This window comes from Halichondria panicea, chromosome 6 (genome assembly GCF_963675165.1).
Source record: "Halichondria panicea chromosome 6, odHalPani1.1, whole genome shotgun sequence".
In the NCBI taxonomy this organism is placed as follows: Eukaryota; Metazoa; Porifera; class Demospongiae; order Suberitida; family Halichondriidae; genus Halichondria; species Halichondria panicea.
Window position 1 is genome coordinate 647,163 of NC_087382.1, and position 25,076 is coordinate 672,238.

At 43.3% G+C, this 25,076-nt stretch overlaps 4 protein-coding genes across 14 annotated transcripts in view; 2 read left to right on the forward strand and 2 right to left on the reverse strand.

The window, feature by feature from the left end:
• Positions 1 to 25,076, reverse strand: part of LOC135337650 (uncharacterized) — a 102,374-nt gene that overhangs the window by 49,151 nt on the left and 28,147 nt on the right. For 3 of the 7 annotated variants that reach the window (XM_064533630.1, XM_064533631.1, XM_064533626.1), the window contains 2 exons: positions 961 to 1,195; positions 650 to 749 (listed from right to left, as the gene is read on the reverse strand). In XM_064533630.1, the coding sequence (XP_064389700.1) occupies positions 650 to 661 (12 nt within the window). In that variant the 5' untranslated portion in view covers positions 662 to 749; positions 961 to 1,195. The other 4 variants (XM_064533627.1, XM_064533629.1, XM_064533632.1 and 1 more) reach the window with 4 other exon arrangements.
• LOC135337598 (mitogen-activated protein kinase kinase kinase kinase 4-like) lies at positions 2,737 to 24,105 on the forward strand. 5 transcript variants are annotated; one of them, XM_064533548.1, is made up of 9 exons: positions 2,737 to 2,902; positions 2,985 to 3,554; positions 5,257 to 5,583; positions 5,643 to 5,855; positions 5,918 to 6,058; positions 6,144 to 6,218; positions 6,365 to 6,511; positions 6,641 to 6,715; positions 23,111 to 24,105. In XM_064533548.1, the coding sequence occupies exons 1-9, from the start codon at positions 2,780 to 2,782 to the stop codon at positions 24,023 to 24,025; spliced, it is 2,586 nt and encodes an 861-aa protein (XP_064389618.1). In that variant the 5' UTR covers positions 2,737 to 2,779; the 3' UTR covers positions 24,026 to 24,105. The 5 variants fall into 5 exon arrangements, with proteins under 5 accessions (XP_064389618.1, XP_064389619.1, XP_064389621.1 ...); XM_064533547.1 differs by lacking the exon at positions 23,111 to 24,105 and adding an exon at positions 6,921 to 7,953 and having other exon boundaries at positions 2,739 to 2,902; XM_064533549.1 differs by lacking the exon at positions 6,641 to 6,715.
• Positions 7,894 to 9,668, reverse strand: LOC135337665 (uncharacterized). The gene is made up of 4 exons (XM_064533653.1): positions 9,242 to 9,668; positions 8,852 to 9,064; positions 8,486 to 8,565; positions 7,894 to 8,224 (listed from the first exon to the last, which is right to left on the reverse strand). The coding sequence occupies exons 1-4, from the start codon at positions 9,457 to 9,459 to the stop codon at positions 8,106 to 8,108; spliced, it is 630 nt and encodes a 209-aa protein (XP_064389723.1). The 5' UTR covers positions 9,460 to 9,668; the 3' UTR covers positions 7,894 to 8,105.
• LOC135337632 (kelch-like protein 17) lies at positions 9,657 to 13,605 on the forward strand. The gene is made up of 4 exons (XM_064533600.1): positions 9,657 to 9,813; positions 9,933 to 10,256; positions 11,559 to 11,626; positions 12,623 to 13,605. The coding sequence occupies exons 2-4, from the start codon at positions 9,938 to 9,940 to the stop codon at positions 13,535 to 13,537; spliced, it is 1,302 nt and encodes a 433-aa protein (XP_064389670.1). The 5' UTR covers positions 9,657 to 9,813; positions 9,933 to 9,937; the 3' UTR covers positions 13,538 to 13,605.

Here is a 25,076-nt window from a genome sequence, read left to right on the forward strand (position 1 = left end):
GGGTCTGGTACACGTACTGTACAATGTCATGTACAAATATTGTGAGCTAGTGTTCTCAATTGACACACGTTTCACTGTACACACCTAAACTGCATACATTGAAGCATACCTTGTATACAAGTGCATGTACATACAGACTAGTAAAGCATGCTAGGTTCCCATTCTCTGTACTGTACATTCAATAGTACACAGTCGACTCATTGCACTGCATAACTACACATTATACACACGTACCTTGTTCTTGATGAAGGTTCCTCAGTAGCCCCTGTCTATGGACCCATGTCTTCAGACTGTCCCTCACTGCTTATAGGCTGCTCACCAGACTGGAGGTGGGCGTCATGTAAGGGCTGGGTGTCAGGGGGGTTTTTAGTCTCTGATGACAGAACCTTTTCCATACTGCTGAGGTCTGTTAGCGTCTGAGTGGCCAGTTTACGTGAGGCCCCTCTCTTAGCAGCAAGGTAGGCCTAAAGGTGTGTGTGTGTGTGTGAGGGGGGGGTCATACAAGATTGTACATTGCACACCTTTAAATACATTACAGGGAAACACACATCATGTGCTGAATAGGACACACTATAGCTGACCTTGAATGACTTTAAGGGACTCTACAAAGTATGACACAAGTGCATTTTCCAGCTAATGTACTCTGTACCTGTACCTCCATTCTCAGTGCCTCTTCTTGTCTCCTCAACAAAGCTTATCTCCAGACTCCATCTCTCCACATTTGGACGTGTTGAAAATGGCCGCACTAACTGGGGGGGGGGGGGGGGGGCAAAGGTCAGGGGTGGAAAAATCAAACAATAGTACAGAAGATAATCAATCAGTTGATCTAGAATAAGCGTATAGACAATAATTATTAATAGGACATTTATTTTGTTCATGGTACTTTACTGCACTATAATTATACTTCAGTGAAGAATAAGAAAAGCTTCACTACACACTAATTGATGTGACACAACTCACTAGTATAGAGCCATTTTTATTTATTTCCTGCCCTTGGATTTAAAGAGAGCCAACTCATCATGGTGCCCACTCACTAGCCTCGATTCCAGGCCGCAGGGAAAAGCCCACTGTTGAAGGGGCTGGAGTCGAGGCTACCCACTCACTTTCCAACTTTCACTTTCCCCGCTTCACCCCGACCGGGGATCATTGTCGGGTCTGGCCGCAGCCAATGATAAGTCGAGAGTCCACACTCATCCTGGGCAACGGATCAACCAATTAAAGTTGTATAGTGCATGTACCAACACCACTGTGACTGACTATAGGATTGCTATAACACGCCCACACACTGGTCGGTGGTGTTTGGTATAACCACCTCTAGACCAAAATAACCACCTCTTAGGCCTCGTTACTACACACACGCAAACAGAGGCATATGTGTGTGTTGAATTAGTTCTATAGTTACGCAAATTCCTGTGTTGAATTCTGTGATTGTGAGGATAGATTCATCCACTGCTATAATACAAGCCTTCTAGAGTTTAGGGAACTGACAGAAGGAGTGTGTTATTAGGTGCTATTGGTTGATAAGTACCACTCACTGATGAGTTTAGGTCCAGCTCCTGTCTCTTGTTACTCTGTGTTTAGCAATCAGCTCTAGCAATAGTATCTATCCTACAGCAGGTCTCCAAACTGATTTATCTTGTGTCCTCTAACAATGCTGTCAAAAGTGAAGGTAAGCTCAGCAGCTGCAAAAGAGCCATTGAGCACAAGTTCTGCGTTTCACTTGTTTTCTAAATGACGGACACTAAAAGCTTTCTTATTAGGCACTCTTCAATTATAAGCGCTCATATCGTTCTTGGGATTATAGGCACCTCCGCTTAATAACACACGTCTACGTGTATACAAGTCAACAAAGCTCTCAGAAAGAGACCTACAATGTGTATAGTTGTCTGACATGCTATCACTCACTTTTCCAGCATAAGTTTTTCATTGTCTATAATGATCTGATCCACTCCGGGTGCGTTGCTACCGCTGGTTGCTAGGTGGAGGTCCGCTAGTAAGCCTTCCTCGTTGGGGTCAAAGTCCACCTCACCTGGTTGGTACAAATCCTCAGGTCTGGTAGGGAGGGAAATACACGAACAGTAATAGTGTACGTGAATTCTGGCTAAAGCAATAATATTATTATAACTCTACAAACGTAACACAAACACATCTTCAAAACTCTACATGTAGCAATTAAAGGCAATGGCTATAATAGTTTCAAGCAACTTCACCATAACACAAGCACTGGCAAAGGTCAAATACTCGTGTCATTAGAGGCCATGACAGTGCTTGTAATACATGTACTCACGCACTCTTCAACATCATAACAATTTCAAACACATTTCTACTATTCCGGACCATCCAAACAAATCAAAGCCCCCCATACATACAGTGTACATGTTGGGAGTACGTATATCCTATAGAGAAGCTCCCCCCTCCCTGGATAGAACCTGTTCGGCTAATAACAACACTACCACTCACTCATCATCCAGTGTTGTCATCCGACTCTGCATCTTTACTAGCAGCTTCATCATGTCCTGATTGGCCAGGAACTCGCTCTCCTCAGCAATGGTCCCTCTCCATGGTCCTGGCTATGTCACTGTGGTCCACTATAGGACTGGACAAAGCTTCCACCAAATACAGGCAATAGTTTGGCCATGCTTTCAAAAGTGTCAGACTACATTTTCTTTTTCTTGAAAGCACGTGGTTTGCTGATTCAGCAATATTTTTGCAACAGGAGATTGGAATTCTTTATACAAAAGAGGGCGTGTCTTGTAGCTTTACAAAAGAATGCGAGATAATGGCTGCAATGTTTTCAGCTCTACGAGATGACGCTAACTTGAGGGAGTTTGTGCTGGAGAATGTGGAGCACTTTGGAGAGGAGAGAGTTCTAGGAACTGGCTCCTATGGCTCTGTTCAAGAGGTCAGTCACTGCATGCTCTGTTTCTGTGCACTGTCTCTAGTGTATCTGCTTGCTATTCAAGTGTGACTTCCTCCATGCACAGGTGAAGATCAATGGTGAGGTGTATGCAGCCAAGAAGATCCACGAGGTTCTCCTGGAGACGGACGAGCGTGGTGGAGTGGCCAACATAGCTGGGAACTACCACCGAGAGTGTCGACTCATGGCTCGCATCCGTCACCCAAACATCACCCAGTTCATTGGACTGTGCTTCGTGACTGGCTCTCGACTGCCCCTCCTGGTCATGGAGAGGCTGGACTCAAGTCTGGACGATCTCCTGGAGTCCACCCCCAACATCCCCCTCTCTGTCACCCAGTACATTCTGGTCTGTGTGGCTCGAGGGTTGCTCCACCTGCATCGTGAGTTCGTGATCCATCGTGACCTCACTGCCAGGAACGTCCTGCTGACGGCATCTCTGAGAGCCAAGATCACAGACTTTGGTAACTCTCGTATCGTGAATCTGGAGCCTGGTCGACTGGCCAGGACTCTGACGAGGTTTCCTGGGACACTGGTGTACATGCCGCCCGAGGCCCTCTCTGACAGAGGCCACAGTGTGTACGGACCCAGTCTGGACGTCTTCTCTTTCGGAGTGCTGCAATTGTTTGCGCTCACACAAGTATGTGTGTGGTTACTGATACTCATTTGTAGATTCCTCTGTACTTGATGGTTATTATTATACCTGTTAATACTCACCTGGCTGCCATACCACTGCGTTTACGGCATGTATAGCCTTTACACAACAAGTTATTATGCCTCGGTACGCATACGCAAGCGAGGTATACGGTAGTGTGTGTGTAGTCAGGTGTGTGTGTGTGTGTAGACTGCTACAGCTGCTCAAGGATCAACAAAGTGCAAGTAAGAGTTTCTATAGGTTTCTTGGATTTATTTCGTGGATTTGCAAAATAATGCTTCGTTCTCGAGTTATGCCTAGTTTTGCTTACTTGGATGCCATTGCAGCCTTTTCAGAAGAGTCCGTAGCAAAACTTGTTCACCGAGTGTTACTACTCTACTTAGTAGTTAGCTCTGCACTAGAACGCTAGCTATTGGTATAGCAAGAGTGAGAAAAGAGCTGTAAGGCTCTGCTGACTTGCAGCTATTAAATTTAAACTTGAAATTTTGGCATCGATCGTTTTTAACAACAATCATCGTCGATCATTACTCACTCTTTGAGTTTCCCTGTTATTCTGGATTCTGCATGCATGCAGCAAAATTAAAATTTTGATCATGATCAATGTGTGTATTAAAGCTAGCTATTATGTAGCTTTGACACCTCCGCCGAGGCATCAGCACCCGCAGTGCTTTCAATTAATTTCAGATTTCAAGCTTTTTGTCGTATAAAAGCAGGCACTAAGAAGCTTGGACTTGCACGTTGGCTGGCTCTACACGCGACCTTTATTCGAGGTAAAGCACCAGCTAAAGTTATCGTTTACCGGTCTCTGTTAAAAGTAGTTTGTTGCTTCTATAAACTGAACAGTCCATAGATCTAGCTCTTACGTAGATTCCTTTTGGGTAATGGAGCGTAACCTTATCTGTATTGTGGTATTGAATATGTTGGGTAGATCCCCTAAATGGTTGACCTTGGGCAGCTCTTTTTATACTAAGAATTCCGGAAGTGACTATAATCCGGTAATTAAAGCCAACATGCTCGTTTAAAGCCAACATGCTCGTTTAAGATGTAGCCTCGGTCCTAGGCCGGAAGGGGAAAAAGTACGGCCGGGTATATCTATTACATGAGTAATAGTGCGCTACTAATTTACTCTCCGTAATCTGGAGAATCCCCTTTGTCTTTCGTTGTAAAGCACTTAGCCCTCTATTACGTTGGTCCAGCCTGCACACTAGTCTGAAGAGGCTCTCATCATTGTCATCAACTTCTATGATGGTTAATTGTATGGTCGGGATGTCTGATTCTGTACATGCAGGCTATAATTATGGTGTTTCCAACTGCTACTTGCGAACCATTATAGAGGTAGATGACATTCATGGCCACTGTTCCCTACGTGTGTCAGACAATCCTAGTATGAGTCCTGTGCATACTTACTACGTATAGTATAATGGAAGGAAGTATTTGTATAGCCTGTGTCTCCAGAGGATCCTTAAATTGGACGCGTGCATAGAGCATTTATATGTCCGGGAGGATCCTGCATTGGATGCCATACTCGCATCAGAAAAGTTGGATCAGGAACGAGGCTATACATATGATATTGTGATGCAGCGCCTGGGCAAATGAATTGTGTACATTTGCCTGGGCAATTAAATGACACATATACGTACATACATACAATCATGACACTCAGTATTGACATGCTCTTCCACTCCAGGTGTTTCCAGGAGATCTCCTTGCCCCCACGTACAGCGACCCCAACAACCCAGACCACCTCCTGGCTCGCTCAGAGTTTGAGCGTCGAGGTCCCTACACGGCTCTCCTTAAGAGGAGTCTGGCGGGTGGACGTAAGCACCCTCTGTTTGGTCTGGTGAGGGAGTGTTTGGCCAACACCCCAGAGAGAAGACCGACCACCGCTGAGCTCCTCTCGTCTCTGGAGGAGGTGGGGAGAGAGATGGACGGAGAACTGCTCCAGCTGGACATTGCACGAGTGAAGACTGCCAGGACCCTCAGGGAAAAGGAGAAGAGGATAGAGGCTCTACAGGTGACTAGTGAGCTAGTGGGTGCAAGGGTCTAACACTGCATGCTGTACTCTGTTCTCAGAGAGAGGTGGTCGAGAAGGACAGGATATTGGAGAGGAAAGATGAGCAAATAGTACAAAAAGATGAGCAATTAACTGAGAAAGATGAACTTCTGGCACAAAAAGATGACCAACTGGTGCAAAAAGACAACCAACTTGAACAGAAAGACGCACTTCTAGTAACAAAGGATGTTCAAGTAGCCGACAAAGATACTCAACTTGCTAGACAGCAAGAGGTCAGCAGAACCTTATTACCAACTATTTTGTATGTTGATCCAACCATGCAATTTGAATACAGATATTGAATAGTGTCCGTGCCACCAAAGATGGTATGATTGCTGACAAGAACAGACAACTCAGTGAACAAGAAGAGTCAAGGATCACTGATCTCATTTCCCAGAGAGAGGCTGCTCTAGTTGAGAGGGACGCTCTCTCACAGGTATTATAGTAGTCACCAAATGCACCCACTCTTATACTCTAGTACTGTAGTCTCTGAAGATTTCCACCAACGTTCCCCTGTACAGGCACACAGGGAACAGATTGAGCACAAAGATGCTGAGCTGGTCAGGAGAGACGCCATCATTCAACAGCAAAGACAGGTGACACGAAATGCACCATTATAATTCGTTAATCAAGCATCTAGTGTACATGAGTCTACAATTGTCCACTGCTACAATAATGATATTTACGTCTGTGTTTGATTTGAAGATTTCTACCAACGTTCCCCTGTTTTCACTTTATTCAGATATTGAATAGTGTCCGTGCTAATGCTGCCACCAAAGATGATGTGATTGCTGACAAGGACAGACAACTCAGTGAACAAGAGTCAACGATCACTGATCTCATTTCCCAGAGAGAGGCTGCTCTAGTTGAGAGGGACGCTCTCTTACAGGTATTATAGTAGTCACCAAATGCACCCACTCTTATACTCTAGTAATGTACATGAGTGTAGAATTGTCCACTGATACAATAATATTCACGTCTGTATTCTGAAGATTTCCAGCAACGTTCCCCTGTACAGACACATAGGGAACAGATTGAGCACAAAGATGCTGAGCTGGTCAGGAGAGACGCCATCATTCAACAGCAGAGACAAGTGACACGAAACGCACCATTATAATATTGCAGAGCTATAGTAGAAGCTTTGATCCGTTATAATCGTACTGTACATTCTAGTGGACTGGTGGGTGTCACCTCTTAAGCTAATTAGAGAAAGTGATTTAGTGTGCATACAATTATTGCTACAAGTAACACTCGCTTGTTAGTAGACACTATCCTAATTACACTCATTCATTATTCAGGATCCTCCTCCCAGAGAGTTGAGAACTCCACTCACTCTGAAATGGAGAAGAGGGAAAAACATGCCAATCAAGATGGGCAGCTCGGTACAGAGTGTTGTTATCGGTGACATGGTGTATGTCGGTGGAGGCAATGCAGTCAGTGATCGTGACGGATGTACAGTGATGAAGCTCGAGCAAAATCAATGGACCAAACTACCAGAGTACACTGCCAAATGGTTTGCTATGACGTCACACGCTAATCGACTAGTGCTGGTGGGAGGACTTGACACACGAAACAACAAACGAACCAATCAATTTTCTATATTTGAGTCAGAGGAATGGACTCATCCGTACCCACTAATGAACATTGCTCGTTATTCCTCAACAGCTGTCTCCTTCAACAACCACATCATTGTAGCTGGTGGGGTTGATGGTAAAGGACAAACCTCCTCTGTGGAAGTGTTGGACGTGGCATCAAGAAGATGGTACATTGCTCAGTCACTACCTAACCCACGAGCAGTACTGAAATCAACTGTCATAGGAAACACCCTCTACCTAATGGGAGGGTTCGATCACACTAGGAGGGCAACCAAGACAGTGCACCACGTCGACCTCAATGAACTGATTGCAAAGGCCCTTTCCAACCTGGACACACCCACTCTCTGGCAAACCTTACAGGAAGTACCACTCGAGCGTTCAGCCCCTCTCAGTATTGGGAGGTCACTATTAACCGTTGGTGGAGCGAACGACAAAATCTTAACAAGTTCATCGATCCACCTCTACCAGCCTGACACCAGGAGGTGGGTGAAAGTGGGAGATCTGCCTACTGCACGATACTACTCCACATGCTCAGCACTTCCTAATGGAGAGGTTATTGTAGCCGGAGGAGAGACAAACGCTGATTACATTCAAACTGTGAACTTCTTGTCAATAAGTTTAATTGTTTTGTTTTGTACATAATTTGTCATGTTAACAACAACAATAATTATACATGATGTTTTTTCATGTTGTGAGAAATGCTTTTCTATCGTATAATCATTTTTCCAAAAAAGTTCACTGTTTGTTGGGATAGTAAATTCTGGAAAAAACAATGACATGCATGCATGAGTTCGTACACATAATGTTTGCCCTGGATTGTAAAAGTAGTCGTTAAGAATATGACAATGATAGAATAGGCCGCAAAAACAGACAAAATGTGTGACAGTGTCATAACAAGTTCAGGTTATTGGTTGGGGTCTTGTCCGAGGGTAGGGTGGACGCCTTCTCCCAGAATCCAAAGTCTATCTCCTCTTCCGAGTCAGACAGTAAGAGGTGGGGCTCAGAAACTGAGGGGTTAAAGAGTCACATGGTCATAGTCATACTGAGTGGAAGTTTGAGGGCTTAGGAAGTGGCGAGAAAGTTGAAAGTACTTGTAACACTACTATACTGGCTAAAAGAAGAAAAAAAATGTCTTACGATGAAAAGTACATTGTGACTACTAGAATAATCGTAAGGGTCAGCCTTTTGCCGTTGGATTAATTTTCACTGCACGCCATCATGTATTACTTACTTACATTATAGTAATACTAGAATAGAGTAAGTGATACCTTTTGTGGAGAGTGAGAGCTGCTGAGCTTTGACACTCTCCAGGAACTTGTCAAAGTCCTCCTCGTCCTGAGTCAGTGTTCTGTAGCCAGGATAAATAACACATGGACACATTCAAACTGGTAGTGTGATGAAGGGTCTGGTACACGTACTGTACAATGTCATGTACAAATATTGTGAGCTAGTGTTCTCAATTGACACATGTTTCCCTGTACACACCTAAACTGCATACATTGAAGCATACCTTGTATACAAGTGCATGTACATACAGACTAGTAAGCATGCTAGGTTCCCATTCTTTGTACTGTACATTCAATAGTACGCAGTCGACTCATTGCACTGCATAACTACACATTATACACACGTACCTTGTTCTTGATGAAGGTTCCTCAGTAGCCCCTGTCCATGGACCCATGTCTTCAGACTGTCCCTCACTGCTTGTAGGCTGCTCACCAGACTGGAGGTGGGCTGCATGTAAGGGCTGGGTGTCAGGGGAGTTTTTAGTCTCTGATGACAGACCCTTCTCCATACTGCTGAGGTCTGTTAGCGTCTGAGTGGCCAGTCTTAGCAGCATAGTAGGCCTAGAGGTGTGTGTGTGTGTGGGGGGGGGGGGGGTCGTACATTGCACACCTTTAAATACATTACAGGGAAACACACATCATGTGCTGAATAGGACACACTATAGCTGACCTTGAATAACTTTAAGGGACTCTACAAAGTATGACACAAATGCATTTTCCAGCTAATGTACTCTGTACCTGTACAGGTAGATGTTTCCTGATCCACGGGTCCCAGTGTACATTGTTGAGTTGAGCTTAAACTTGTTCGTCAGGTAGGGAGGGGCAAGGTTTAGCAGACATTTGTGCACTTGGGTGAGCATGAACCTTTGACGCCTTTCATGGAGTGTGGTCCAGCCAAGTTGGTCCCTGAGGGATGAGCTGCTGGTATGTGGAGGTTTTCCCAATATCACATGCATTCCATAGTTAGCAATTTTCCTCAGCAATGGTCTCTCTCCATGGTCCTGGCTATGCCACAGTGACTGTGGTTCACAATAGGACTGGACAAAGCTTCCACCGAATACAGGCAATAGTTTGGCCAACTTCCTCCATGCTTCAAAAGTGTCAGACCTAAACCTTTTTTGACCAGATCTCAAGAAGCATGTGGTTTGCTGATACAGCAATATTTTTGCTCAAAAGGGGGAGTATCTTGTAGCTCAGTAGCTGTTATAAGTACGCGAGGTTAAGTACATGTACATGTGTTGTACATGTACGTAGACTACATGTACATGTGTATTAAATTTGAAGAAGATGTAGCCTCTGGATTATTATCAGTGAGTACAGACTAGACAGCACTGTATACTGTAGATCTTTAGTGTAGTAATCATTGCACACTCCCAATATAAACTATGCTCATACATTTCACTGCAATATCTTATTCCACACTCTACAGAGAAGATGTCTGACACTTACCTCACAATAGCAGATCTAGGAAAACTATACATAGCTACGTTTGATGCTCGAGTGAAGTGGCGAAACTTCTTGCTGGTTCTTGAGATATCCTCAGATACTATCGACAGTATAGGTACGAAATGGCGAGATGATCCTGATGACTGCTATCGTGAGGGTTTGAAAGAATGGCTGAAAGGTGGGGAGAGAAGCTGGGAAGATGTTGTCAAAGCATTGTCTAGTCCTATTGTGGGCCACGTTCACATAGCCAGGACCATCGAGAGAGATCATCTACAGTCTAGCAATCCTACTGATGTGAAGTCAGAGGGTAAGTACCAATTATGCACCTATCAATGCAAACCCCCACCCCCCCCCTCCTGGGATAGGGTGGGGCATTTGTAAGTCATTTGATTCCCCTGGGGTGGGGCTTTTGTAATTAAGTTTGTATACTCAGCAGCCACAAGTCAGTATACTATAATTTTAACTTCTAGTTCTTTTTTATAACCTCCCACTGGCATGTGTACATGTAGCTCTTTGGAAGGAACAAACAGCCAGTATAGAAAGCTGGATCACTTGTGATTGCTGGAGCTGTGGTTTCATTGAGTTGAAGTAGAACCACAGACTTACTATTGTATACAGAGTGTACTCCATAATTATGTGCTATGTTGTTTATTCTTTGTGACTGTGTCAAATCCCGTGGGTTAGGGGAGGGGTATTTGTAGTGCTTTAGTACCGTAGAAACTGAATTATTAGCGCATGCGCTTTTGGGGTCAATAGCAGAGCTCTATACGCTTATATTCGAGAATGCGCCTATAATGCAGTCATTTCGAGCCCCACCCAGCAACCGGATGTCTCTGTGATGAGTGCTGACTCGCAAGCTAGCTAGAAAGTGAGCAAGCAAGGCAAGCAGGCAACCCAACTGGATCTATATCATACTATTATGTTACAGTTCATTTTACAGTTCATTTACATCATTTTAAATTGACCAGGAACTTGCATAATTGGAAAAGCGCTTCAATTCGAGTATAAAAAGCCTGCCGTTGAGCATGTGCTTAAAATAAAGATACGCTTATAGTCGAGTAAGCGCTAATAATCCAGTTTCTACGGTAGTGTATTTGTACTGAAAACTACCCCCCTGAAGAGGGGGGTTTGCAACTCCCAGTGTCAAATCCCCACCCTATCCAGGGAGGGGGGTGGGGATTTACATTGATAGGTGCATTAATGCATCTATATATATGAACGATATGCCCCACCCCCCTCCCCCCCACCTAGGGTTATTAGTATCGCAACCTAGGGTTATTAGTATCGCAAGCCACACCCCTTCACTCGAAGAAGGGTCAGACAACAGTGTGATATTGACCATTCTACTATATTGACCATATTGACCATTCCACTACATTTCCCTCACGTGCTCCCCAGGTGGTGGGGTATATCATTGATAGGTGCATAACTTAATGATACGTAGTTTGTTAATTAGTATAATTATTTCACTACATTACCACTCCCCCACCTACACACATTGTTCTGTACAGTTGACCAAAATTTAGCACTATAAAGTACCTAGTGCATGATAATTATGTGTTTTACGCTTCCGAATAATGTGTCGATTTTCCTTTTAACGTTTAATTAGATGCTTCACTGACAAGAGACTCGGACTCAATGGAGGCAACAAAGAGGGACACTCAACCAATCAAGAAGGTGCGTACATGTAGTGTGTGAATGAGATTCCTAACTGCAGCCACAAACAACAGCACTGTACCTCAGGGTGCTGTTTCATTATAGCTATAAATAAGTAACACTCGCTTGTTATTAGATCCCACTTGTGTGTGTTTAGCAGGGAATTATGAGCCATAATCTCATAGTTTCCCAGGGAATTATAAGCTTGAGGGTATAAAGTACAAGTATAATTTTTTGAATGTACAGAAATGATAATAAAGCTGTAGCTGTATGATAATTAGCTATGGCTATTCAGTTTTTTCACTACCAGTTTCTATAGCGTTTGCTGGATTTATGGTAGGGTTCACCAGTATCTTTTCTTGTCCGCCAGTCTACGAGGAACACTAAGAGCCAATGATTTTAACTGCATGTTCTGGGTCCATTGTCACAAGCATGAAAGCATGTCTTCAACTAAGTAGCATTTGTCAACTTCGTCCTCCTGACTTCTGTTTCTAACAGCCATGTTTCAAAATAGGTAGACTCCTGGGAACGATATAGTGCACTGTAGCATTGTTGCAAGCTGTTCCTTGCTAGCTAGCGTACAGATCAGAACAGTTTACTGAGAAGCTTGAGCTGGGGTGGGGCTTGAGTGCAGAGAAAAGAGGAGGCTGGGCTCAATTGTTGCAGAGTGCTTCCTGCACAAGGTGGAGACACTAGTTTGTCCATTCCAATGTTGAAGCAAGGCCAATGCAAAGGTTTTTAGCAGAGAAGCAGAACTCATCTAGCTTGTCAGAACAGGAAATTTTCAAAACTAAAGCTGTTGCTAAGGCTCGCTGCTTTTATAGATACACTTCTTGCCTGAGGCAGCCAATGAAAAGTGGGATCTAAATTAGTTAGCACATGTGCATTCGGTATCTATGGTTATAGTGTCCCTCATCCCTCGGGCAAAGCCCTCGTGATATGGGACACTATAACACATAGATACCTCATGCCCATGTACTATCTATAACGTAGACACTATCCTCATTCATTATTCAGGGTCCCCCTCCCAGAGAGTTGCCACTCACTCTGAAATGGAGAAGAGGAAAAGATATGCCAATCAAGATGGGCTACACAGTACAGAGTGTTGTTATCGGTGACACGGCGTATGTTGGTGGAGGCAGTGCAGACAATTATCGTAACATGTGTACAGTGATGAAGCTCGAGCAAGATCAATGGACCAAACTACCAGAGTACACTGCCAAGTGGTTTGGTATGACATCACTCGCTAATCGACTAGTGCTAGTGGGAGGACGTGATCCAAAAAAAAACACACCCAGCAATCAACTTTCAGTGCTCGAGTCAGGGGAATGGACTCACCCGTACCCACCAATGAACATTGCTCGTCAATCCTCAACAGCTGTCTCCTTCAATAACCACATAATTGTAGCTGGTGGGCGTGATGGTGATGGTCGTATCTCCTCTGTGGAGGTGTTGGACGTGGTATCAAGAAGATGGTACATTGCTCAGTCACTACCTAACTCACGATCAGAACTGAAATCAACTCTCATAGGAAACACCCTCTACCTAATGGGAGGGTACGATCACACTGGGCCAACCAAGACAGTGCACCACGTTGACCTCAATGAACTCATTGCCAAAGCCCTTTCCAACTCGGACACACCCACTCTCTGGCAGACGTTAGAGGAAGTGCCGCTCGAGTTGTCAGCTCCTCTCAGTATTGGGAGGTCACTATTAGCCGTTGGTGGAGCGAATGACAGAGTCAACCCAAGTTCATCGATCCACCTATACCAGCCTGACACCAGGAGGTGGTTGAAAGTAGGAGACCTGCCTACTGTACGATACTGCTGCACATGCTCAGTACTTCCTAGTGGAGAGGTTATTGTAGCCGGAGGACAGATAGTAAATAAGATTAAAATCAAAACTGTGGATTTCTTCTCTATAAGTTCTTAGTTTTTTTCATGTCCTTCGTGTTATAATTATAAATTAATGATACTTTTCTAGCATAATAATTAAAGTTGCAACTGAATTTCGATTGGCAGCTATTAAAGATTACGCAAAAACAATCAATGGCATTAGTTGGTACATAATTAAATTTCCCGAATAGACAAGAAACCGACAATAATTATACTAATTATGTGACAGTCTCATAACAAGTTCAGGTCCTTCCTTGCATGGTTGGGGTCTTGTCCGAGGGTAGGGTGGACGCCTTCTCCCAGAATCCAAAGTCTATCTCCTCTTCCGAGTCAGACAGTAAGAGGTGGGGCTCAGGAACTGAGGGGTTAAAGAGTCACATGGTCATAGTCATACTGAGTGGAAAATTGAGGGCTTAGGAAGTAAGGGGTGAGAAAACTGAAAGCCAATTGACACACGTTTCCCTGTACACACCTAAACTGCATACATTGAAGCATACCTTGTATACAAGTGCATGTACATACAGACTAGTTAGTAAGCATGCTAGGTTCCCATTCTCTGTACTGTACATTCAATAGTACACAGTCGACTCATTGCACTGCATAACTATACATTATACACACGTACCTTGTTCTTGATGAAGGTTCCTCAGTAGCCCCTGTCCATGGACCCATGTCTTCAGACTGTCCCTCACTGCTTATAGGCTGCTCACCAGACTGGAGGTGGGATGCATGTAAGGGCTGGGTGTCAGGGGAGTTTTTAGTCTCTGATGACATATCCTTTTCCATACTGCTGAGGTCTGTTAGCGTCTGAGTGGCCAGTTTACGTGAGGCCCCTCTCTTAGCAGCATAGTAGGCCTAAAGGTGTGTGTGCGGTGGGGGGGGAGGGGGTCGTACATGATTGTACATTGCACACCTTCAAATACATTACAGGGAAACACACATCATGTGCTGAATAGGACACACTATAGCTGACCTTGAATCACTTTAAGGGACTCTACAAAGTATGACACAAATGCATTTTCCAGCTAATGTACTCTGTACCTCTACCTCCATTCTCAGTGCCTTTTCTTGTCTCCTCAACTGTACAGTAGGAGAGAGGAAGCCATTGAATGACATGAAAACACCACTCACACCAACACAGTGTAAAGCACAAACCAAACAGACACACTCAACCAGAATAACAGAAGCAGCTCGGAATTGTCACCAATGCTTACAAGACTCCATTGCAGTAGGCACTCACTCATCTCATGCTATAATGTACTGTACAACACACTGTACACTAACACAGGCTCAGAATTGTCATCTTCCTATGCAGTCTAGAGTCACTCATTGAGTTGCCTGCCCTTCTCATACCTATACGACGTTGGCTTCCTCAGTGCTTGCACCAGTAGACTGTACATGGTCTCTCTCCATGGTCCTGGCTATGTCACTGTGGCCCACAATAGGACTGGACAAAGCTTCCTACAAATCCAGACAGTGAAATGTTTGGCCACTGCACTAGCTTGTTCCATCATAGACTATTAACAAGAGTTTATGATAGACTCTTGCTATTAATTATGCTTCAACTCCTGTCATGTTCTGTCTCTAAAAATGTGCATGTTTGCTGAATCAGCAATGTTAATTGCATGTGACAAAGAAAAGGGTGTGTCTTGTAGCTAGCTGCAAAAGGATCTCCTCTAGTTGGGCGGAGCCCGACCGTCCCTCCTAGCTGTGATGAGAATGAAGATGCTGGAATATTATCAATGAGTACAGACACCACTGTGTACTGTAGATACACAGACTAGACATTGATACTGTAGAGACACATTAATTGCTTGTGAGTTTCATTGATGGCATAATTATATTATAATTATCACACACTAACAGATCTTCTGCAAACAACTATCGATACGCTTCCTCAACCTGTGTGTACGTGTGTGAGGGATCTGGGCAACATGAAATGATGGATCCTTGGCTTATGTGATGATCTCCAACAGGTGACACTGGACAGTACGAGAACATGGAACTGGACAAGGGGGTGTGGCAATGGGGGTGTGCTGCTCTAAACTATAACATTTGTGGACTCTGTCAAGAGTTGCTTTAAGGAAAAGATGTAGCTCTATGGAATGTGGTACGTGTTTGTTTAGCTAGTGGATCTGATTTTAATCAAGACTTGCACAGTATGCATGTATACGTATGTGCTGTGTCAGCAGAAACCTTGAAGACCCATACGATAACTTGACTGACCAATTTCCAGTGTAAAAAATGTGTTCAGTAGCTTTTAGATTTATGGTGTGTTTAGCTTTAGCATCAAAATGACCAAACTAAAGGACTTAACTTAATACTGTTGTAGCTCCTCCTAAAATTGCTCGTATAATTATCGTGTTTGAAATGAAGAAGTCATCACACTTTGTGTCTACTACCGTATTACTACTGCAATGTTTTAATTGTGAGTTTCAAACATTTGAGAATTTCGTGAGTGCTTATGACATCGCTAAAATAAGATTGCAAATACCTATACCAGTACTTGTATGATAATAGCACGATCTTTCCTTATTGCAAAGTTTCAAATGTTTCCTCAATCGCATAAAGGCTGAATTTGAACTCTGTACCCAGGCACATTGTTACAGTAGCAGTACAGTATCTTAATGTACAGTGTGTATTCTTGTAGTACAATGTGTGTGTGCTTCCAAGGGGTTTAATCAATATCTCCATTCCTCCAGTCTTATCCCCCCGCCCACACACTCTCCACAGAGTCCCTCCCAGAGTTCATAGTCCACCACACAATGGAAGAGCTGTGTATGCCTTGTTGACTGGTGCTCCCCCGAGACTCCGCCCCTTCCCCTGCCCAGCCCATCCCTCGGAGGAGACCAGCTGGTGTACAACAAGCACTGGAGCAGGTGGGTGGGGTTTGCAGTGTAGGAAGATTCCTAAGAACTGCTATATTATGTTACGTAGGTAGAGTACGTACGTTCAAAGTTTGTTAGAGAATCATCTTATTTGAAGCATGTCTGTAGTTTTTGGTTGGGTCAAAATGATCAGTTTGCACATTTAAAAATTAAAGTTCATTGAAGGACCTTCTATATTGTTTAAAAAATATTCACAATAGCTTCATGTAATGGTGAAAAAACTTCAGAGAGGTCAGGGTTCACCCTTTACCCCATTGCCTTATTACCGTACGTGCGTGTAGGTAGCTATACATGAACTTGGAACAAGCCATCACAATTATACACAGGTGTCAATAATTATTAGCAAAACATTCCGCTCTCTGTGACTAATCCACAAATTCACAAAATATTCACGATTTTATATATACTATGTCCGTATTCCACACTACGCTAGTACACTATAATATTAACCGTCACTCCCCATGCATGTACAGGTGCTTTGGTATTGTCTACCACCCCTGCCTGCACAAGATGCTCTCAGCTACTCTTGTCTGATGTTTTCCGATGTTACATTAAAAAGAAACTATACAAACTAGCTTGAAATAATCAAGTCTTGTGTGTTGCATAGGAGTGCATGAATGCATGGTGACAGTTGTATATTATATCTTCCCACAATCATCTAAGTTGTGTCATGTTTGTTGTCTTGTAATCTCCGGCGCATGCGCAGTATACCAATGTGCAAGGAAAGAGGGCGTGTCTTGTAGTTCATGAGTGTTGTTTGGTTTGTCTGCTGTTCCCTGGCCCTACTAGCTGGTGAAATCAAAGGGAAGATACTGTAGCCTCGACATATTTCAGTGAGTGCAGACAGCACTGCATGTGTACTGTATACGTACTGTACATGATTTACTTTAGAGCTGTGCACACCTATGTACTCCCTCCTATAAAGCATTCATTCCACACTCTACAGAGAAGATGTCTGACTATCTCACAATAGCAGATCTAAACAAAGTGTACCTCGCTACGTTTGAAGCTCGAATCAAGTGGCGAAACATCTTGTTAATGCTCGAAGTCTCTGCAGCTACAATCAGAAGTATCAGCAAAGAATGGAACAATGATCCTGATGACTGCTATCGTGAGGGGCTGTTGGAATGGCTGAATGAAGGAGAGAGAAGCTGGCAATCTATGGTCAAAGCATTGTCCAGTCCTACTGTGGGCCACATTCACATAGCCAGGACTATCGAGAGAGATCATCTACAGTCTAGCAATCCTACTGATGTGAAGTCGGAGGGTGAGTACCAATTAATTCACCTAGCTATATAAATGATATGCCCCACCTAGGGCGATTAGTCTTGCAAGCAAAGAAGGGTAGTGTCAAAATATTGACCATTCCACTACATTTCCCTAATGTGCTCCCCAGGTGGTGGGGGAGGAGACATATTATTGATAGGTGCATAATTATGTCTAAAAATAGTTTACATACCGTATAGCGGGTATATTTCGAGCGTATAAAAATGTTCGCGGTTTTCGCGGATTGAGCCTGTACCGCAAAAATTTATGAATAGTAGGCGTGTTCAGTATTATTGACCACACCTATGACAATAAGAGGTGCCTCACACAGGCTAGGCCTGGATTTGAGGCTAACGGTGTGGAGGTACAGCTGCATGTTGATGTGCGCATGCGCCAAAAGGCTGGAACCAGACCACGAAAATAAAATCCGCGAAATTCTTTGTAATGGTCCATCCGCGAAAATTTATACCCTCGAAATATACCCGCTATACGGTAGTCATTCCTTACTACCCACTCATCCCACCCACACACATTTTTTTGTACAGTTGACCATAATCGTCAAAAGATCAATAAAGATTTGACCGTTTTCTTAGACGGGCCACTCGGTAAAGGTGCATTTGGAGCAGTTTTCAAAGGCAGGTACAGGGGTGATCCTTGTGCAGTCAAAGTGCTGCTTCACGATGCTATGGAGATGCAGGCAAGTATTCCAGTTGGCAAAAATGAAGATGCTAGCAATGCAATTGATTGTGAGAGTGATTTTCTCAAGTCGTTCAAGCACCCAAACGTTGTGAAGTTTTTGTCGACTGCTAAGCACCCCAAATCAGGTGGTACAATCCTCGTTGTTGAGCTGATGGATTGCAATCTGAGATCCTATTTCTTCAGCCTTGATGAAGTGTCCCTCACTAGCGAATGTGAAATTAGCCTATCCAAAGACATGGCTTGTGGTCTGGCCTACATTCACAGCAAGCAGATTATCCACCGTGACCTCTGTGGCGATAACGTCCTACTGAAGCTTACACTGCCAGTGCCTGTCGCAAAGATTTCCGACTTTGGCATGTCACGGCTTTACGACCCCTCCAAGCTTAGCTCCACCCTCACAGCCATTGGTCACCGTAGAGGGTATCTACCTCCCGAGGCCTATCGATTGGAAGAGGAGAATTACGATAATAGCCTGGATGTGTTTTCCTTTGGGGTGATTTTGACGCAAATTGTTTGCAAGTTGGAGACAATCAAATCAACCAAGGATCGATTATTCCATGTTTCCCAGATCCCTCACACGCACAGGTTGAGGAAGCTTATCGACAGTTGTTTGCAAGAAGACATGAAGAGGAGACCATCTGCCAGGGACATCTGTGAGTCTATTAGATACACTACGCATGATAATTATGTGTTTACGCTTCCGAAAAATGTGTCGATTTTTCATTTAATTCTTACTTTTAGATGCTTCACTGAAAAGAGACTCGGACCCAATGGAGGCAGCAAAGAGGGAGACGAAGGACACTCAACTAGTCAAGAAGGTGCGTACATGTACCGTAGAAACTGGATTATTAGCGCTTACTCGACTATAAACGTATCTTTATTTTAAGCGGATGCTCAACTGCAGGCTTTTTATACTCGAATTGAAGTGCTTTTCCAACTAGTGTTCAAGCTGGCGCTGTGCTAATGCCTCTCGCCATGTTTTTGCTTTCGCTGAAAAGTATTAGAGTGTTATATTAGTTTCTATAATGAATTTTATATTAAAGTTAGCTTATCTATATAAAGTCACTGAGAAGAAAAGACTTATTTACATGCATTTATTGTTGTATTATGTGGCTTACTAGGACCTCAAGAAAGAAGAAAATTGATTCTTCCAAGATCTGTAGTTCAGTGTATATAATATCTAAGAAGAAAAGACCTGTGTACATGCATATTGTTATCTATATTGTTATATGGTAGTGTTTTGTGGCTTACCAGGCCTTCAAGACAAAGATGATTCTGCCAGGAGGATCTGGATCTGGATCTTGGATATTATTATTTTCTCACACGTGGGGAATGAGCGCGCATGCGCATTACATACACAGGAATAATTAAAGGGTGTGTCCAAAGAGATCAATTTCACAAATGGCTACTGCTAGCTAGCTGTTTTAACAGATATTTTCTGAGTATTGTAGCTAACAAAAAGCTAGCGCTTTAGTGCAAGGCTAACTTATATGTTGAATAGAAAGTTTGTGCGGACAGATGATGCTATGAAAGATTCTGAAGAGACTGCAACAGCCTTCAATGTGAGTCAAACTAGCCATAACTCGAGAAAGAAGCTTTAGTTTGCAAATCCACGAATCAAAATCCAAGAGAACGTGGCTAGAAGCCTATAGAAGCTGTTAGTTTTCGTCGCATTGCAACCGTTGAGCAGTTACAGCTGGAACAGACACACAGACACACAGACACACACACACACACACACACACACAGTCAGCTTTACCGTATCCCTCGTGCGGCTACGCCTCGAGGCATAATTATGCGAAGGTTATTAGTGAAATTTTAGAATTGATTCTTGTTTATCCGGGCTAGCTAGCTGAGCTAGTTAGCTTGTACTGTGCATGATAGCTATATAGCTTGTGATATCCATCTGGAAGGACTCTCTGGGCATGCTGTTCCCTTAATTGTCTGATCATGCTGAGAAAATGTGAGGCATGGATGAGGTCCTTTTATTCCAAGTTCCTGGTCAATATGATATAATAATTATGAATTTAAATGAATTGTAAAATGAATTTTAACATAATAGTATGATATAGATCCAGTTAGCTTGCCTTGCTTGCATGCTCACTTCTTAGCCAGCTTGCGAGTCAGCTCTCATCACAGAGACATCCGGTTGCTGGGTGGGGCTCGAAATGACTGCATTATAGGTGCATTCTTGAATATAAGTGTATAGAGCTCTGCTATTGACCCCAAAAGCGCATGCGCTAATAATCCAGTTTCTACGGTACTGTGTGATACAGAATGAGATTCCTAATTACAGCCACAAACAACAGTATAGGGTGCTGTTTCATTGTTAAGCATGTTAAGTTTCGTACGTAATTCAGGTTTTAAACTAACGAGCGCTAAGTCCCATAAATTAGAGCTAGCTAAATTACAATAAAAAACTGATAATAGCTGTAGTAAAGCCATAATACCATATATAACGAGTAATTTTCGGGGGGCAAAATATTTGTGGTTGAGCAATATTTATATAGTCACTTTGTGGATAATATTTTCGTGGTTGCTGCTTGCACTGCAGGTAAAGATAGACAAGGTCGTTTCATTCGTGAGTATTCGTGGTTAGACCTTCAATCACAAAAGCCACGAAAATTACCCGCTATACGGTACCTTGACTAAAGGGGGGATCCGTGGCACCCTGGGATCTCCCCCTGGATCCGCCACTGTTTAGCGTAAATTTGTTCTGTAGTACTGTAAATAATAGTCCAATCTACAATTATAATGTTTACAAGAGGATAGAGGCTCTACTGGTGAGTCCAGTCCAGTGAGCTAGTGAGCTAGTGGGTGCAAGGGTCTGACACTGCATGCTGTACTCTGTTCTCAGAGAGAGGTGGTCGAGAAGGACAGGATACTGGAGAGGAAAGATGAGCAACTTGTACAGAAAGACGATCAACTGGATCAGAAAAACGCACTTTTGGTACAAAAAGATGAGCAAGTAGCGGACAAAGATACTCAACTTGCTAGGCAGCAACAGGTCAGTAGAATTTTTACTTCACTTTTTACACGCAATTTCGTATTATGTTAACCCTTTTCCCCGCTTTAACCGACTATAGTCGGCATGGCTACTGCTAATTTTCAAAAAATGATTGTGCGAGCTGTGTTGGAGCTATGCACACACTGTAAGTACCAGCACATGTGCATTGAGCTGCTCTTTCACATGGTATTTTCATTGTGCTGCCTCGAGGTACGCTTCATACAGTATTGTCAAAAGAAAAGTGACCAATTGATAATTGCTACAAGATCTTGGTAGGATAATCTTAGTGAGGCTCTAGTGCAGCTAGACAGTGAGGATATAGATGCTTATGACCTTGTTGAGTCAGAGGGGAGTGATGACTGTGATCATAGCCATGCAGATAGGAAGCTACTCCTCAGAGTTCAAGCTAGAAATAAAAAGCCTGAAGAGCCAGAGGAAGAAGCTCGTGAATTTAGCTCTTGAGACTGACCAAGTTCCTGGACCTGGTAAGTAACTATAGAGTAGCATCTGTAGTCTTCCTAGCTTCAATATTACTTTGTTTAGGCAGCAGTGGACATCATGAGCCAACATTGAACTTGTAAACCTGTAGGTGAAGAAAACATTTCCCGGGAAAAGAGCGTCTGCCAATACGACCTCATAGACAAGTTTCTGCAGATTCTGATTGAACCATGTTGCCGTGAAAACATTGAGAACACTTATTTAGTGCCTTCATACAATAATTATTGTTTGTGTACATACTTGTGAATGTTTGTAAACAATTGCTAATTAGTTGGGGGTGGTCTGTTGCTAGGTAACGATGATGGTGTCAAGATGCCTCCGGGGTCTGGGCTACCTGTATAGGAAATAGTTACGAGTGATTTCAATGTATGGTTCATGAGATACGAATTTTTAAAGAAAAATATGTATTTATTCTGTATTTTCTTGTTTTAATTAAAGCTGGGAAAGGGTTAACCATGCAAGTTAATAATTTCTCTTCATACAGATATTGAATAGTGTCCATGCTGATGCTGCCACCAAAGATGGTATGATTGCTGACAAGGACAGACAACTCAGTGAACAAGAGTCAAGGATCACTGATCTCATTTCTCAGAGAGAGGCTGCTCTAGTTGAGAGGGACGCTCTCTCACAGGTATTATATAGTAGTCACCAAATGCACACACTCTTATACTCTAGTACAGTACAAGAGTGTAGAATTGTCCACTGATACAATAATAATATTCATGTCTGTGTTCTAATTAGAAGATTTCCACCAACGTTCCCCTGTACAGGTACACGGGGTACAGATGGAGCACAATACTGAGCTGGTCAGGAGAGACGCCATCATTCAACAGCAGAGACAGGTGAGATGAATCCATATTATTGCAGAGCTATAGTAGAAGCTTTGATGTTATAGTTTGTACATTCTAGTGGGCTGGTGGTCTTCACCTCTTAAGCTTCAGTATAGCGAGTAATTTTTAGGGGGAAAAATATTCGCGGTTCAGCCATTTTGAGACATTTCGTGGGTAATATTTTGAGACATTTCGTGGTTGCTGCTTGTACTGCTGGGAAGGGTAGGCAAGGTCGTTTCATTCGTGGGTAAAATATTCGTGGTCAGACCTTCAACTAGAAAACCACGAATATTTTGCCCCCCCGACATTACCCTTCATATGATAATTAGAAAAAGTGATTTAGTGTGCATACAATTATTGCTACAAGTAACACTCGCTTGTTAGTAGACACTATCCTAATTACACCTGCATTCATTATTCAGGATCCCCCTCCCAGAGAGTTGAGACCTCCACTCACTCTGAAATGGAGAAGAGGAAAAGACATGCCAATCAAGATGGGCTACACAGTACAGAGTGCTGTTATCGGTGACACGGTGTATGTTGGTGGAGGCAGTGCAGACAATGATCGTACAGTGATGAAGCTCGAGCAAGATCAATGGACGAAACTACCAAAGTACACTGCCAAGTGGTTTGGTATGACATCACTCGCTAATCGACTAGTGCTAGTGGGAGGACGTGATCCAAGAAACAACACACCCAGCAATCAACTTTCAGTGCTCGAGTCAGGGGAATGGACTCACCCGTACCCACCAATGAACATTGCTCGTCAATCCTCAACAGCTGTCTCCTTCAACAACCACATAATTGTAGCTGGTGGGCGTGATGGTGATGGTCGTATCTCCTCCTCTGTGGAGGTGTTAGACGTGGCATCAAGAAGATGGTACATTGCTCAGTCACTACCTAACTCACGATCAGAACTGAAATCAACTCTCATAGGAAACACCCTCTACCTAATGGGAGGGTACGATCACACTGGGCCAACCAAGACAGTGCACCACGTTGACTTCAATGAACTCATTGCCAAAGCCCTTTCCAACTCGGACACACCCACTCTCTGGCAGACCTTAGAGGAAGTGCCGCTCGAGTTGTCAGCTCCTCTCAGTATTGGGAGGTCACTATTAGCCGTTGGTGGAGCGAATGACAGAGTCAACCCAAGTTCATCGATCCACCTCTACCAGCCTGACACCAGGAGGTGGTTGAAAGTAGGAGACCTGCCTACTGTACGATACTGCTGCACATGCTCAGTACTTCCTAGTGGAGAGGTTATTGTAGCCGGAGGACAGATAGTAAATAAGATTAAAATCCAAACTGTGGATTTCTTCTCTATAAGTTCTTAGTTTTTTTCATGTCCTTCGTGTTATAATTATAAATTAATGATACTTTTCTAGCATAATAATTAAAGTTGCAACTGAATTTCGATTGGCAGCTATTAAAGATTATGCAAAAACAATCAATGGCATTAGTTGGTACATAATTAAATTTCCCGAATAGACAAGAAACCGACAATAATTATACTAATTATGTGACAGTCTCATAACAAGTTCAGGTCCTTGCATGGTTGGGGTCTTGTCCGAGGGTAGGGTGGACACCTTCTCCCAGAATCCAAAGTCTATCTCCTCTTCCGAGTCAGACAGTGAGGGGTGGGGCTCGGGAACTGAGGGGTTAAAGAGTCACATGGTCATAGTCATACTGAATGGAAGATTCCAGAGGAGGTACAACAACATCAATTCACGTGCAGTGGAATGTCAACAGCATGCAGGGGCTGTTATCACGCAGACCATACCCATTCAACTTTTTGCTGCTGTTGGTTGAAAATTCCGTTGTCACGCACATGATGTTGTCGTATGTACCTCCTCTGGGAAGATTCATGTAACTTTAGCTGCATGCATGACTAAGAAAAATGTCTCAACGATAAAATAAGGGACGCCATACATGTACTGGTACAATAATTATGTTAATAAGCACCTAAACTGCATACTGTATTTACTTGATTAAAAGCCGCCCTTGATTAAACGCCATCTCATTTAAATGCCCATCAGGCATGGTAAAAGCTCTGTCTTTGTCAATAAACGCCCATCTTAAATAATCGCCCATGTATACGCGTAGCGATGTGGGTGGAGCTGAATTAGCACGTGGAACCAGTTGCAAGCATGGCAGTATAGAGTAATAGATCTTTTTATGATGGTAGAGAAGAGAGAGATACCAACACAAAGGTAGAATCACCACTTATGACTTAAGATTTAAGCTGAGAGCTGTGCAAGAGTTCGGAGTAGACATAACAATAAACACCCATTTCGAATAAGCACCCATCTCGTTTAAACGCCCCCTTTAAAGACTTCGATATGAAATAAACGCCCAGGCGTTTAATCAACATACATTGAAGCATAC